We start from the raw sequence: 12,713 nt of genomic DNA on the forward strand, positions 1-12,713 counted from the left end.
TGTCATCAAGCATCAGACAACCTGAGAGACCTTTATGAACACTTCTCCTCACTGACTCTCTCTCTTTACCTGTTTTTTTCTGGCATTGTTCCCTCTATACCCAAAACTGGTAATATAAAAATAAATCTAATAGATGGGGCTTGGGGTTCCAGCAGTGCCGAACATGCCTCCTTTCACATTGACTCACTGAGATACTTGCGGTGAGGAAAATCCCACCTCAGATAGCTTGTCATTCCTAACGAAGTCACAAATTCAGAACTACATAGATAATTTGGTAATTAATTTCTTCTTAATTAATAAGATAGTTTAATGATCACTGAACTGTAATTTAAAACTGAGTTGAGACATTAGAAGATCTTTTATTTGTTACTGGAAGATTTACAACCCCTGGTGGCTTCCGTTATTTATGGGAGTTCTCCCCATGGTTCCAGTGGAGGAGCCGTTGCGTGAGAGGCGCCCCAGACGGCACCTTTGGGGGCAGCACCAAAGACATGTGATGCATGCATGGCCTCGTCCTCTTTTGGTGCTTTTAAGATACTTCTGTGGAGTAAAATTAGAGTCTCAATGCTAGTTGATTTTTACAAGTATGTCTGTTATAAACATTTTAAATACTATTTTATTAGATTTATTCATACTTCAATTCCTGTCTCACATTACTCACAGTCTGGGCTTTCCATCCTTTCATTCTTCCCCCACCCCACATTCTTGGCCTCCACGTGCTGCGTGCAGTTTTCTGCAGTAGCTAAAAAATCATCTTCCTCAGATTTGTCTCAGTTCACACTAAACATTCACTTGGCATCTAATTGTGGCTCTTCAGTGTCAGATCGATGTGCTCTCGGAGTGCTGTCCTTGGCTTCTCCCCGCTCCCTGCCAGTCCTCTGCTCCCCAGCACAGCCTGAGTGTGCGGGACTCACCCCAGAGCCCCACTTACCCTGGAAGAGGCTGTCTGTGTACACAGTTGTGCTAAGGTAGAAGTTGACATTGTAAAGGATGTAATAATGTGGAATACTGAATAGCAAGACCTTGCACAATCTGTCTGTTAGTTACCTCTCTTGCACTGTGCAGGGGGTGGGAGTGAGGGGAGGTGAAGGGACCGGCCACCTTGGAGCCTGGTCGCCTAGGTCCCGTGTGGGGCGTCTAAGCAAATCACGAGGGGGAGGAGGGCTGCCCAGGGAGCCTTTGAGCAGTTCCAGCAGTTCCAGCAGCGGCCCCTTGGTCTCTGGTGGACAAGCTGGCGCTCTTGGGGTGCAAGCTTGTTGACCAGGTCATCCTCCTCTCCTCTCCTGCTTCTGGCCCTGCCTCTGCTGCCTCACAGAAGCCACGTCAAAAGTTCTCGCTGATTAATTCAAGCAAATCATTTAAGCCAGAGAAGATACTTCGCTGATTAAATTTACTAATGTTTATTGTACTATGCCAAAAATGTCATAATCCTTAATGAAACCAAAAAGCTTAATTTCAGATGTTGCGGAAGCCAGGCAGCGCCTTGCAAACAGCCGCTCAGAGGCAGCCCCCCGCCCCTGGCAGGAGGCCGGGCCCCCATGAAGCGTCGTACGTCGGGCTTGCGGGTGTTGAGTACGTCGTCGTCTCTTGAGTGACTGCACGCCGGGCGCTATAGGAACCCAGAACCGCAGCCTTTCCACAGGGCCCGGGGCGCGTGCGTGCACGAGCGTGTGCGTGCGGCGTGCGCGTGCGTGCATGTTGCCCCCTGCGCGCGCCGCGGCGTGCCAGTGCGGCGTGAGGAGGCTCCGCGGTAGTCACCCTGGCCGCTGAGGGAACCAGGGTGCGGGGCCTCCCCTGAGGCTCCGGGCGTGGCTTCCGGGACAGGGTGGGAGGGCGACAGGGCTGTGCTCTGGGCCTCGGTGACCGCATGCTCCGGGCTTCAGAACGACCACGTCACGTGACCTGTACGGCAGGCTGGCTGTGGCCGGGCCGCGAGGCTGGGGGGCTGCAGCGTGGGGTTCGGAAGGGATCCCTGCCCTCTCCGGGGTTCCGAATCGATTCAAAAGTAAGACGAGGGGCTCGGGCCCCTGGAAGACCGAATTCCTGCTTTCTGTCGGTAAAGCTGTGCTGCGAGCTGAAGCTTGTCTGGGCTTCCCCCTTGGAAACCAGAGTCAGACAGCCTCGCCCCCAGGTTCCAGGCAGTGCCCCCCCTCCCCCCGCCCACGGCCCCTGATCTCCACGCATGCCGGCTCCCACTGCAGGGTTGAGAAGGGATAGCCTGTTGCGGGACAGGTCTCCCCGTGTGGTCCGGCGCCTTTATGGGGACGTTGGTAAAGAGGCCACGAGTGCTCGGGCGGTGGGAGTCTCTTTGTGGAAGGAGATTCCAGGAGTGGACGGTCCATTTCGCTGCGGAGCTTCAGGTGTGATGTGTGTCTGCTGGGAGCCGCGAAAGAACTGTGAGCAGAACGGTGCTGTGGGGGGACTGGCCTGCAGCGGAATGGGCTTTGGGGGCTGCGGTGGACAGGACTGCTTTGGAAGCCAGTTCAGGAACCAGCCACGGAGGGCGAGGTCTTGGACCAAGGCAGTGGCCATGCAGATAAATTTGAGATTCTGGTAATAGGATCAGTCACCTATGTCCCCTGTGTCCATCCCTGTTGGGGGTGGGGGGTGTCCCGTCATGGAGTTAGGTGGCAGGAGGGTGAGGCTCACTTGGGCCACATAGACGCTGAAGTACATCCCAGGGGAGATATGTGGTTCTGGAATGCAGAAGGTTCAGAGCAAGGCTGTCCTATAGATCTGGGAGCCATTGGCATCGAGGTGGATGAGACTGCCCAGGTGGGGGGCACGGAGGTAAAGGGAAGCTGAGGAGGGCTGTTTGGAAGCACCCAGACATAAAGAGCCAGAGCAGGGGGCTGAGCACCAGACGTTCTGGCTCGAGGAGGCAACTGGAAGTCAGTGTCAGGGAAGCACAAATGAATCAGGAAAGGAGGGAATCATCAGCCATGCCAAATGCTGCCCAGAGGTCAAGTGAGATGGTGGCCTCTAGTCAGTCACCAGTGGCCTTGGCAGTGGCAGGCTCCACCCTGGGGGTGGCAGTGGTCAGGAGTGCAGTGGTCAGGAGAACAGAGGAACAGTCCAGAAAGTCCCCTGCTGGTAGAGGGCTGACTGGAAACGGAGGTTGGCCAACAGATGGACGGTACCAGCGTCGGCTGAGCATCTCCTGGGTGCCAGTCACCAAGCTGCCTCTTACCCGTTACCCAGATAGAATGTGAAGATCATGGAGAAAGTGAGGGTACAAAGCAAAAGGATCCATAGTCCCTGTTCTGGAAGAGGTAGAATCTTATGGGGAGGCTGGTGGGGAAATCTCTTCTGTTGCCATGTGGCATTGTTGCCCCCGTGGCAGAGTCACACTGATGGCACCTGAATCCCACTTCTGCCCCCAGTGCCCCGTCTGCTCTGTTGACCTCGTCTGTGGCACCGGGAGCTGTGCGGGTGAAGTGAGTTGCTAGATGGGACTGTGTGGCCCAGATGTATGCCACAACAACAAGGAGGGTACAGACTCGGGTGAGGCAGGAGAGGCAGGCCTGACTCCCACTGTCACCAGACATGTTTTTTCCTTGTTCAGTGCAAATGATTTAAAAAATAAGGTCAGAGCAGAAATTGGGCATCACGCCAGGGTTTAATGAAGTCTTATTTGGGAATGATCAGAGAATCTTATTTTTATCACTAATTAAAGGGGGCTGTTTACAATAGGAAATCTTGTTTGTAGAGCAAGGAAATGTACAACTCACTTTCCTTGTTGCTGAAGTTTTTGAATAAACTTCTTTTTAGGGACACCTGGGGGGCTCAGATTTTAAGCATCTGCCTTTGGCTCGGGTCATTATCCCAGGGTCCTAGGATTGAGCCTGCGTGTCAGGCTTCCTGCTAAGCAGGAAGCCTGCTTCTCCCTCTCCCATTCCCGTTTGTGTTCCCTCTCTCACTGTCTCTTTTCTCTCTGTCAAATAAATACATAAGATCTTTAAAAATAAATAAGTAAATAATAAACTTCTTTTTAATGAAAGGATGGAAATAAGTATATGAAAGTATAATTGAGTGTGGTTTAAAAAATCATCTCAAAGTCATCACTTACATCAAGTAGGGGCCACCACCAGCCCCCTAGAAGTTCATTATGCCCTGATTATAGATAGATCTTTTATCTGTTATCCAAATAAAATTTCCCAATTATGGAGGAAGTGCCTTTTAAAACAGCATGGAGCATTAGTACAAAATATATGGACGTTAATGAAATTGGTTAGCAGTGTTGGGTAAAAGAGCAGACATTTCCGTATATGGTGATGACAGCATTTAGGACTTAGGTATAGTTCATGTCACCAAAACGGAGAAAACAGCACCTTCCGATGATAACAATTCCAGATTCTTAGCTCAAGTGATTGTGTTTGTGTTATTCATTTATTCACATCTATGTATTTATTTAAGACATGTAAGAGGGGCACCTGGGTGGCTCAGTGGGTTAAAGCCTCTGCCTTCGGCTCAGGTCATGATCCCAGGGTCCTGGGATCGAGCCCCAAATCGGCCTCTCTGCTCCGCAGGGAGTCTGCTTCCCCCTCTCTCTCTGCCTGCCTCTCTGCCTACTTGTGATCTCTGTCAAATAAGTAAATAAAATCTTAAAAAAAAAAAAAAAGACATGTAAGATACTTCACTTGTTGAATGAGCAAATGTAGACAAAAACTTGATAGTTAAAAACTGCCCAGCCCCTATAATCTGGGGTAATGCTGATGTTTTAAGTCTGTTAACATTCCAGTGTTATAAACATCATGAGTAGTTAATGATTGTAGCTCAGGAGAACAGTTCCTCCCTCTGGCATCCCACTGCCTGTGAGTTGTTGGGGAGGGAGACTCATCCATCTGTCCCACCATCTGTCCGTCCCTCCATCCATCCATCCCTCCCTCCCTCCCTCCCTCCCTTCCTCTTCTCTTTCTCCTTTCCTTCCCTCCCTCCCTCCATCCTAGCTACCCTGGGGCTGGCTCCTATAAGTTCACTTGCTTTAGCCAAGTCATCTGAGGGATGGACCATGGCAGTATCTCAGCAGGCAGTGGTCACGCTAGCCTTTGCACACCTGAACGATTCACCTTGGAAGGTGTTGAAGTGAGGTACACAGAGACTCCACCTCTCAGGTCACATTGTTGGGGCATTCAGCAAGTAACAACAGCGGCACTTAACCAGAGGGGAGACACTGGTTTTCACTCTGGCAGGGAGGATGGCCACACCTTACTAGACAGTTACTTTGCCTTCTCTTTCCTGTCTTTCTATTCTTACTCTTGAGTCACATGCTTTCATTGCTCATCATTAAGTTTTCCCCAACTTTTATGGGTTATCCTACAGCTCTAAAGCAGTCTAATTTTTTTGTTCATTTGTTTTGAAGATTATTTATATCTTTTATTTGAGAGAGGGAACGTGACCAGGGTGAGTGGCAGAGGGAGAGGGAGAGCATCTTAAGCAGACTCCATGCCCAGCACGGAACCTAGCAGTCTATATATTTTAGAACACAATATCTGTAAATCATTTCCTTTTGCCAATTGTTTATCGAGGCAGGAAGACAAAAGTTATGGGGGAGATGGGAAAATGGAATGAATATGAGTAAAACTTCTAGTAAAGTAAAAAGATGCAACAGAAGTTGTCACTTTGGTTTATGTAAATAATGTGGTAGAACAATTAGAAGAATTTTAGTACTTAACAGGCACCACCTGCTTCGTACAGCTGTTACTTGGGGAGAAGCCTCAGTGTAAAAATGTTCACTCCCTCCAGCCTCCAACCAGAAGAGGTGGAATGGAATGCTCATTTGCACTTGGAGTTTCGTAAAATGAGGATTTTATTTTATTTTTTAAAAGATTTTATTTATTTGACACAGAGAGATCTCAAGTAGGCAGAGAGGCAGACAGAGAGAGAGGGGGAAGCAGGCTCCCCACTAAGCAAAGAGTCTGATGCAGGGCTTGATCCCAGGACCCTGAGATCATGACCTGAGTCAAAGGCGGACACTTAACCGACTGAGCCATCAAGGCACCCCAAAATGAGGAATTTATAACACATTTGGCTTGTCTTGGAAAGTTTCTCAGATCTTCCCTTCGTGTAGAAAACAACTATAGAAAACACTTACAGAGCTCGCTGGACAGCCTAGCTGCATTCCATTCAGGCTCTGTGTGCTCTCTGCAAGCTTGAAGATTCTAGCCTGCGTGGTCATCCTGTGGTATAGTGGCTCTGAGGGCAGGAGTAAAACAAAAATGCCTCTGCACTGCTCATCAAAACCCCCTTTCGCTACCTCCTCAGAAAAAAAAAAAAAAAAGGAAGTACATTGGCAGTCACCCTGACAGTCGTGACTTTTGGTCTTTGGATTTCACTTCACCTGCATGACCCATGTTTTGCAGCTTTTGGAAGCTGAGCTTAGATTTTATTTCTGAGTTCACATAATGATTTTTAAAATGTTCTGATATACGTCTTCAAAGACCCCAGATCGATACGCCAATGGTTTTGAAATGACAGAATGCTGCGATATTCCTCTGTAATTTAAACATGATTAGCTGATGAAGCTTGTGATCAATACACTGCGGGAAGATAAATTAATTGATATCATCCTTTCAGGATAAGAGGCCCATTGGAGGCGGGATGTAACTAATGAAGCTGCTGCTTCATCTCTGAGAGCCATTTTTTACACCCTGCATTTTCACTTCATCATATTTACGTGATCATTCATTTCTAGGAAAGCCATAAGCTGTGGACAAAGCAGTTCCCTATTAAAATTTTGTTCATTTGGAAAAGAAACCACGGACACTGTGTGTGCTCCTTTAGTGTTAACAGCCTATTGGTGGGGATGACGGTGTGTTCCTTGGCACAGGCATCTTTAAAAATAGCAGCTCTCACGACTGAGACAAGGATTGAACACCATTGAACTTCATTACAGCTTGTCCCCAAAGACACACATCTATTCAAACAAAAGCTGCAGTTCTTCTGCAGTGACACCTATTGGTGTGGGAAGAGTTTTCTTATTGTGGACTTCCTTTCCAATTAAAGGCAGCATGCTTTATCAGCGAGCCCATTTGCCAAGAGAAGTTATGGCTGGTTGAATTTAGATTTGTATTGATTAAGATAAACTTCCAATGTGTGTAGTAATGTATTTAAATAAAGTCTTTGATATAATTACATGTCCTTGGCTATAATTCTGTGCAGTAGCTTATAAAGTTAAGAGTGATTCTTTAGGCTATGCAAAAAATAGATTTTTGATTTTCAAGGGGGAGAGGTTAGTTAAATTACCTTGTCTCATTTAGGATTATTTTTGCTGCAAGTAACAAGAAAAAATCATAACATTAGAATAATTTGAACAGGACAGGTGTTTATTTTTTATTGTTTTGTTTGATGGTCAAGGCTGCTGAGGTGGTCTGGGCAGGGCTACTGAGGCTGGAGCCGGAGGGCCAGCTCCTTCTGTCTTGTGCCACACTACGTGTGCCTCTGTCCCTAATATGGCTGCAGAGGCTACAGCTTACAACTGTACATTTTCAGCAGCAAGAAAGGTAAAGGTGGAAGGAAGAAATGGGCCAAGGGCAGCCCTCTCAAGGAAAATTCCTGGAAGCTGCCACATGAGACCTCTCGACGGTCATCCCCCGGCCAGCGCTTGCCTATGTGGCCGCACTTAGCCAGGTTGCAGGAGAACAAGGAGGAGGAGGTTCTGGGAAATGCTATCTTTATTCTAGTGGTCCTGTGCCCAGCCCAGAGGTGGGAGCTCTGTTACTGCAGAGGAAGGAAGTAGTGGATCATGGGGACAGCTGGTGGTCTCTGCCACATTCCCTGTATTTGGAAACCAGCCTCACATGAATTCCTCTTGTCTCCCATCCACTAGTTGCCCAGAAGATTGTGGCCACGAGGAAGAAGCAGCAGCTGTCCATCGGGCCCTGCAAGTCGCTGCCCAACTCCCCCAGCCACTCGTCCGTCTGTTCGGCACAGGTGTCTGCTGTGCACATAAGCCAGGTACGTGGGGTGGAAAGGCACAGCAGAACCGGGGAGCGGGCCAGTCCCAAGGGTACTCTTAGCCAGTTCTGAGCTGGATGTCTTTTATTTTTCCTTTTCCACTTTATAAATAACAGCCTGTTGGTAATTGACTGCACATTTCCTTGAGAAACTGCTGTGGCCAAGTGGATTTTATGGGAATCATTCTTCAGTGTTTCCATCTTCGTGCTGCCTATGTTGTGAGGCATGCTGGTATGGGCAGAGGCTCCAGGTGTGCATTGCACTCTTTGCTTTTGATTTAAATTACCCTGCGTTGGTCCTGGTTCTGGTCTGCTCATGGGTTGAACAGTTGTGGGTAAACCTCAGTGGCTAATCCCCCATATGCTTAAATTTGGTAGCATACCTCAACTATAATTACCATCTCCCTTGGTTACATCATTCCAGAGTAACATTCTGGCACATTAATTACTTGGAAGCAAACAAAGTAATTTTCACTTTGAAGAACCAAATCCATAGTCTGCTAAGGGAACCATTCACTTGGTTTGCCTGTGTGTGTTTTTAACTAATACTTCTTGGGCAGGTGTTATATTTGGACTTTTTTAAAAGGCTACAGCAAGAGGGTTTGGTATGCCACTTCCATTTTCCTTGGGGAAGTCAGTAAGTGATGGATTTATGGTAGGGGCCTATGAAGGTAGACTCAAGGATGTGGATGTCTCCACTATAGGCATCTCATTTTCTGTGAATCTTTAAATGTCTTTGAAAGTATTCGGATTTTCAGAGTGTGCATTGGGTTCTGTCAAGATGTTTTTCTGCATCTGGTCTAGAGCCATGGAGTCTTAGGGCCCATTTAGTTCAGCCAACCCCTGCATCTTTCAGAGGAAATAGAACATAATTACATTTTAATCCCCCTTCCCATTTTCGAATCAAATAACAGAGACCTCTCTTTCTCAAGTCACTCTTCTTAGGAAAAAGTACTTTATGAGATGATTGGTATAGTCTACAATGAGGCCATGTTCTACTCGATGCTAATCAGCTAGCTGAGTCAAGAGAAGCTACCCCACCTGTCATGCAGGCCTCTCTTCAGTGTAACTTGCTAACTTGTGGCTTACGACCCTGCAAAGGTAGTGACATTAGGTTCCTGGAGTGTGTCATTAGTAAAACCTTCGTTTTCCATTGTTTCAGACAAGTAACGGAGGCGGGAGCTTAAGCGACTACTCCTCCTCCGTCCCGTCAACGCCAAGCACCAGCCAGAAGGAACTGCGAATCGACGTCCCTCCCACTGCCAACACACCAACACCTGTCCGGAAGCAGTCCAAGCGCCGCTCCAATCTCTTCACTGTGAGTGTCTGCCCCAGAAGCTTGAGTGAAGAACTTCAGTCACTATGCATCGATTAGTTGCTGGATGGTTTAGTGTTACTTGTAGAATCCAGACTCAGTTAATGAGACTAGCACGGATTTCTTTGGAGGTCTAACAAAATTACAAGAAGTAAGGGTTTGGGCACTGTGGAAAATGTGAATTTCTCTGTGTGCAAGGAGTTCAGATACATGTGTCAAAATGAAGAGTGAGGGGCTGTATGAAGGTATTTATTATCTTGTGGTTGTCCCGGTCTCTAGCTACAGACTTGTCACTCTGGGTATGAGATGACAAAACTGCACCAGAATCCCTAGACGTGGGCCTCTAACCTTCCCTGTGGGATGCATCAGCGACTTCGGTGTACGGAACCCTCCCTTCTCGGGCTGGGGCTTCTGAGGATTTATCATGGGGGTGAGGGGGTGGGGGTGGCTTCATCACCAGGAGGCTTCAGTGTTTCTCAGAGGCTCCTCGACAGGAGGCTCTCCATTGGACTTTTCTTCAGAGTCATTTGTGGAGCATTTTAAACCTGAGGATCATCTCCATGGGCTTAGGTTTATGAACTCAGAATCTGTAGGTGGGCCCCAGGCATGTGCAGTTTTTAAAAGCTCCCTTGGGCAATGGGGACACAGAGAAAATCCCTAAACTAGCAAGGAGGCAAAAGCACTCCCACCACATCCCTTCCTGTGCACCCAGCAGACATAACCAGTCAATCATGAGAGGCTCTGCAGCTGAGCCTAGAGCTGCAGGCAGAACTGCAGGCCTGTGACTGGAGTCGTTTGACCTCAAAAAAACCTTTTCCCTCCCGAGACCAGGTGTGTGCATCACAAGTATATCCTTTCAACCAGTGCTTTTGCTCCCTGGGGACACCTGGCAGTTTCTGGAGAAATTCTGAGTTGTTACAACTGGGAGCCAGCTGGAGTCATGGGTAACACCTGAGGTTGCTGCTAAGTATCGTACAAGCCCAGGTCAGCAGTACAGCACAGAGTTGTGTGGTGCCCTGTTTTAAACCGTTGGACTTCTCCTTTTGGGTGATTACCGCTGACTTAGATGCAGATGAGTCCAGGATTTCGTGTCTTAAACTAAGGGGGGCTCTGCAGGGGTGGCTGGGAGCCTAGCTGACCTGTTGCCTTATTCAGAGACAGCATTTCTGATGTTGCATGCAGCTGCCAAGCCTGGTAGACACCCAGGCCTTTCCTACCACGTTTGAGGCAGTCCTATTGGAGAGTTGTACTTGCCAAGATCTGCTGCCGACAGACCGTCCCCTTTCCTTTGCTGCCTACCCTCTGCCACGTCAGTTCTGACGGACGCTGTTGCTGTGAGTGCAGGGTAAGGAGCAGACAGACCAGACCCAGACACCAGCCTCCTGGGGTCCCTGCTTAGCCTCCCTGGGCCGGAAATGGCAGCATTCTCTGTGAGTCGTGCTGCTGGAAGAATCTCCCGTGGGGTGAGGGGTCTTAGTGGCATGGATTTCAATTTTGTGTCTCCACCCTTGCAGCTGTGAAAAGAATTATGACAGTGCTAATAAGCAAAAGCAGTTGTAGGACTGTGTGACCCACTGGGAGGGAGGTGTTCAGCCTTCTACAAGATGCAGGGGAATGCGTGACTTGGTTATAAACTCCTCTGTGATATAAGAGGCTTTCTTGTGAAATGTTTCACACACCAAGAATTACCAGCAGTTCCCAGTGCGCCCAACACTGGCAGCACTTGGCAACACCCAGGCCGGGGGAGAAAGAACATACAGGCTCACCACACTTTCCAGGGGCTGCATGTACTGGTCATCAGCTTTGGTTTCCATTCTAAGGAAGAGGTGAGAAACCAGGAAGTCTCTTTAAAAATAGGGCTGTTTGGAAAGACAGCTGTAGCATATACCCATTCCTACTCTTTAAAGAGTGGCTCTGGAATTGGAATGTGTCAGAAAACATTATCCTGGACCCTGCCCACTAGGTAACCATGACAATCCAGGTTGCATACAAAGGAGAAACTTTAAGGCAGGAAGAATCAAAAATATTAAGAACTCTGTTAATAAATACTTCCTTCCCCACTACTGTCTGCGGAGACTGGTTTTCTTGTCTGTCAGGAATAATTCTTGCCAGAGTCAACCCACATTCAAGACAAAGTGTTTTTGGAGAAGAAGGAGGGGCGGGAGGAGAACAGAAGTGAGGCTTAAGGCCTTCCCCTCCTTCTCCAAGCCAAGCACAAGTGTACATGCAGCGTGCAGGTATCCAAGAAGAGGCGAGGGCCCCCAGCAGCCCAGACTGGGCTGGGCGGGTGCGGAGCCAATAAAAACTCATCCTTACGGTTACTGAAAATCTCCATTAATTATGTCGTAATTAATGTGTCTAATAGTGGAAAAGCCTCCCTGTGAACCTGTACATGATCACTCTTTACTCTCTTTCCCTTTCAATGTTGGAAAACAGCTGGAGAGTAAACCATTTTAGAAATTGAGTCCAGCCGTGCAGCAATTCTTAAAGGGAATAGAAATTTGGGGTTATGAAGAAAGCAAATACTGCAGTGGATTTACACCATGGCATTTAAGGAAAAAGGTTAAAATCCCAGGGCGTGACCCAGGTGTTGATGTTGAACAAAACGGTGGTGGTGGTGGTGATGGTGACTTGTGGGTATTTTTAAGTTCAAGATCTTAGAAATAGGAACTCCACTAGATGTCAGTGTCATCCAAGGAATGAGAAGAGGCAAATTAGTTTTGAAATTGTAGCAATTAAGAAACTAAATTCTCGTTATTACCAGTTTGCATCTACTCTTAAATATGTAAAATTCATAGACTCTTCATCCCTGGCAGTTGTTGGTAATTATTGGCTTTAATTAGGGAAATGTGTATTTATTCAAAAGCATCTAGTAGGAGGACACATGTGCCCTCGGCCGAACAATCTTAGTGAGTAAAATTCCACGCAGACTGCGGCTGTACCACCCAGATGAAGGAGCGCTATCCACCTTATTTATTAGACCGTCATAAAGAGGCCAGAGTTAATTAAGTAGTACACACATCATTTTTCAAATACCACGCTTATAAATTTTATAAAGTAGACCTGTAATGTACCACTCTGGGCTCACATTTTGCAGTCCCAGATGTTTATTTGCATATACACGCGTTTTTAGACAAAAATCATATGCACTCTTAACAAATTATAGTAAATTTCAGATTGCTCCCCTGGTAGCAAATTGTTATATTTGTAGTAGGAATTAATCAAAAGCTTAGTTATATCTTATTTTGCTCTTTTCTTTGAAAAAAATCATTGCTTTGAGAAAAATTTTAAAAGGCTATGTCCATTCCATTTTTGGTTTTGTAACCTAAACCAAAGTGGGTTCTTAGGACAATTAATTTAGTGTAGTTGTCCTAATGTACATGTGGTTAAAATGTTTTATTAGAAAATATTTTTATGCAGAGACAGGAATAAAAAAAACATAG

The 12,713-nt window shown here is 47.1% G+C and overlaps 1 protein-coding gene across 8 annotated transcripts in view; it reads left to right on the top strand.

Annotated features, from left to right (window-relative positions):
- AGAP1 (ArfGAP with GTPase domain, ankyrin repeat and PH domain 1) overlaps nt 1-12,713 on the top strand; it is a 505,060-nt gene that overhangs the window by 238,634 nt on the left and 253,713 nt on the right. For all 8 annotated transcript variants that reach the window (XM_032857552.1, XM_032857553.1, XM_032857555.1 and 5 more), the window contains 2 exons: nt 7,829-7,956; nt 9,118-9,273. In XM_032857552.1, coding sequence (XP_032713443.1) covers nt 7,829-7,956; nt 9,118-9,273 — 284 coding nt within the window. The remainder of the gene's footprint in view (nt 1-7,828; nt 7,957-9,117; nt 9,274-12,713) is intronic.

This window comes from Lontra canadensis, unplaced genomic scaffold, assembly GCF_010015895.1.
Source record: "Lontra canadensis isolate GAN:19392208 unplaced genomic scaffold, GSC_riverotter_1.0 scaffold13, whole genome shotgun sequence".
Lineage (NCBI taxonomy): Eukaryota > Metazoa > Chordata > Mammalia > Carnivora > Mustelidae > Lontra > Lontra canadensis.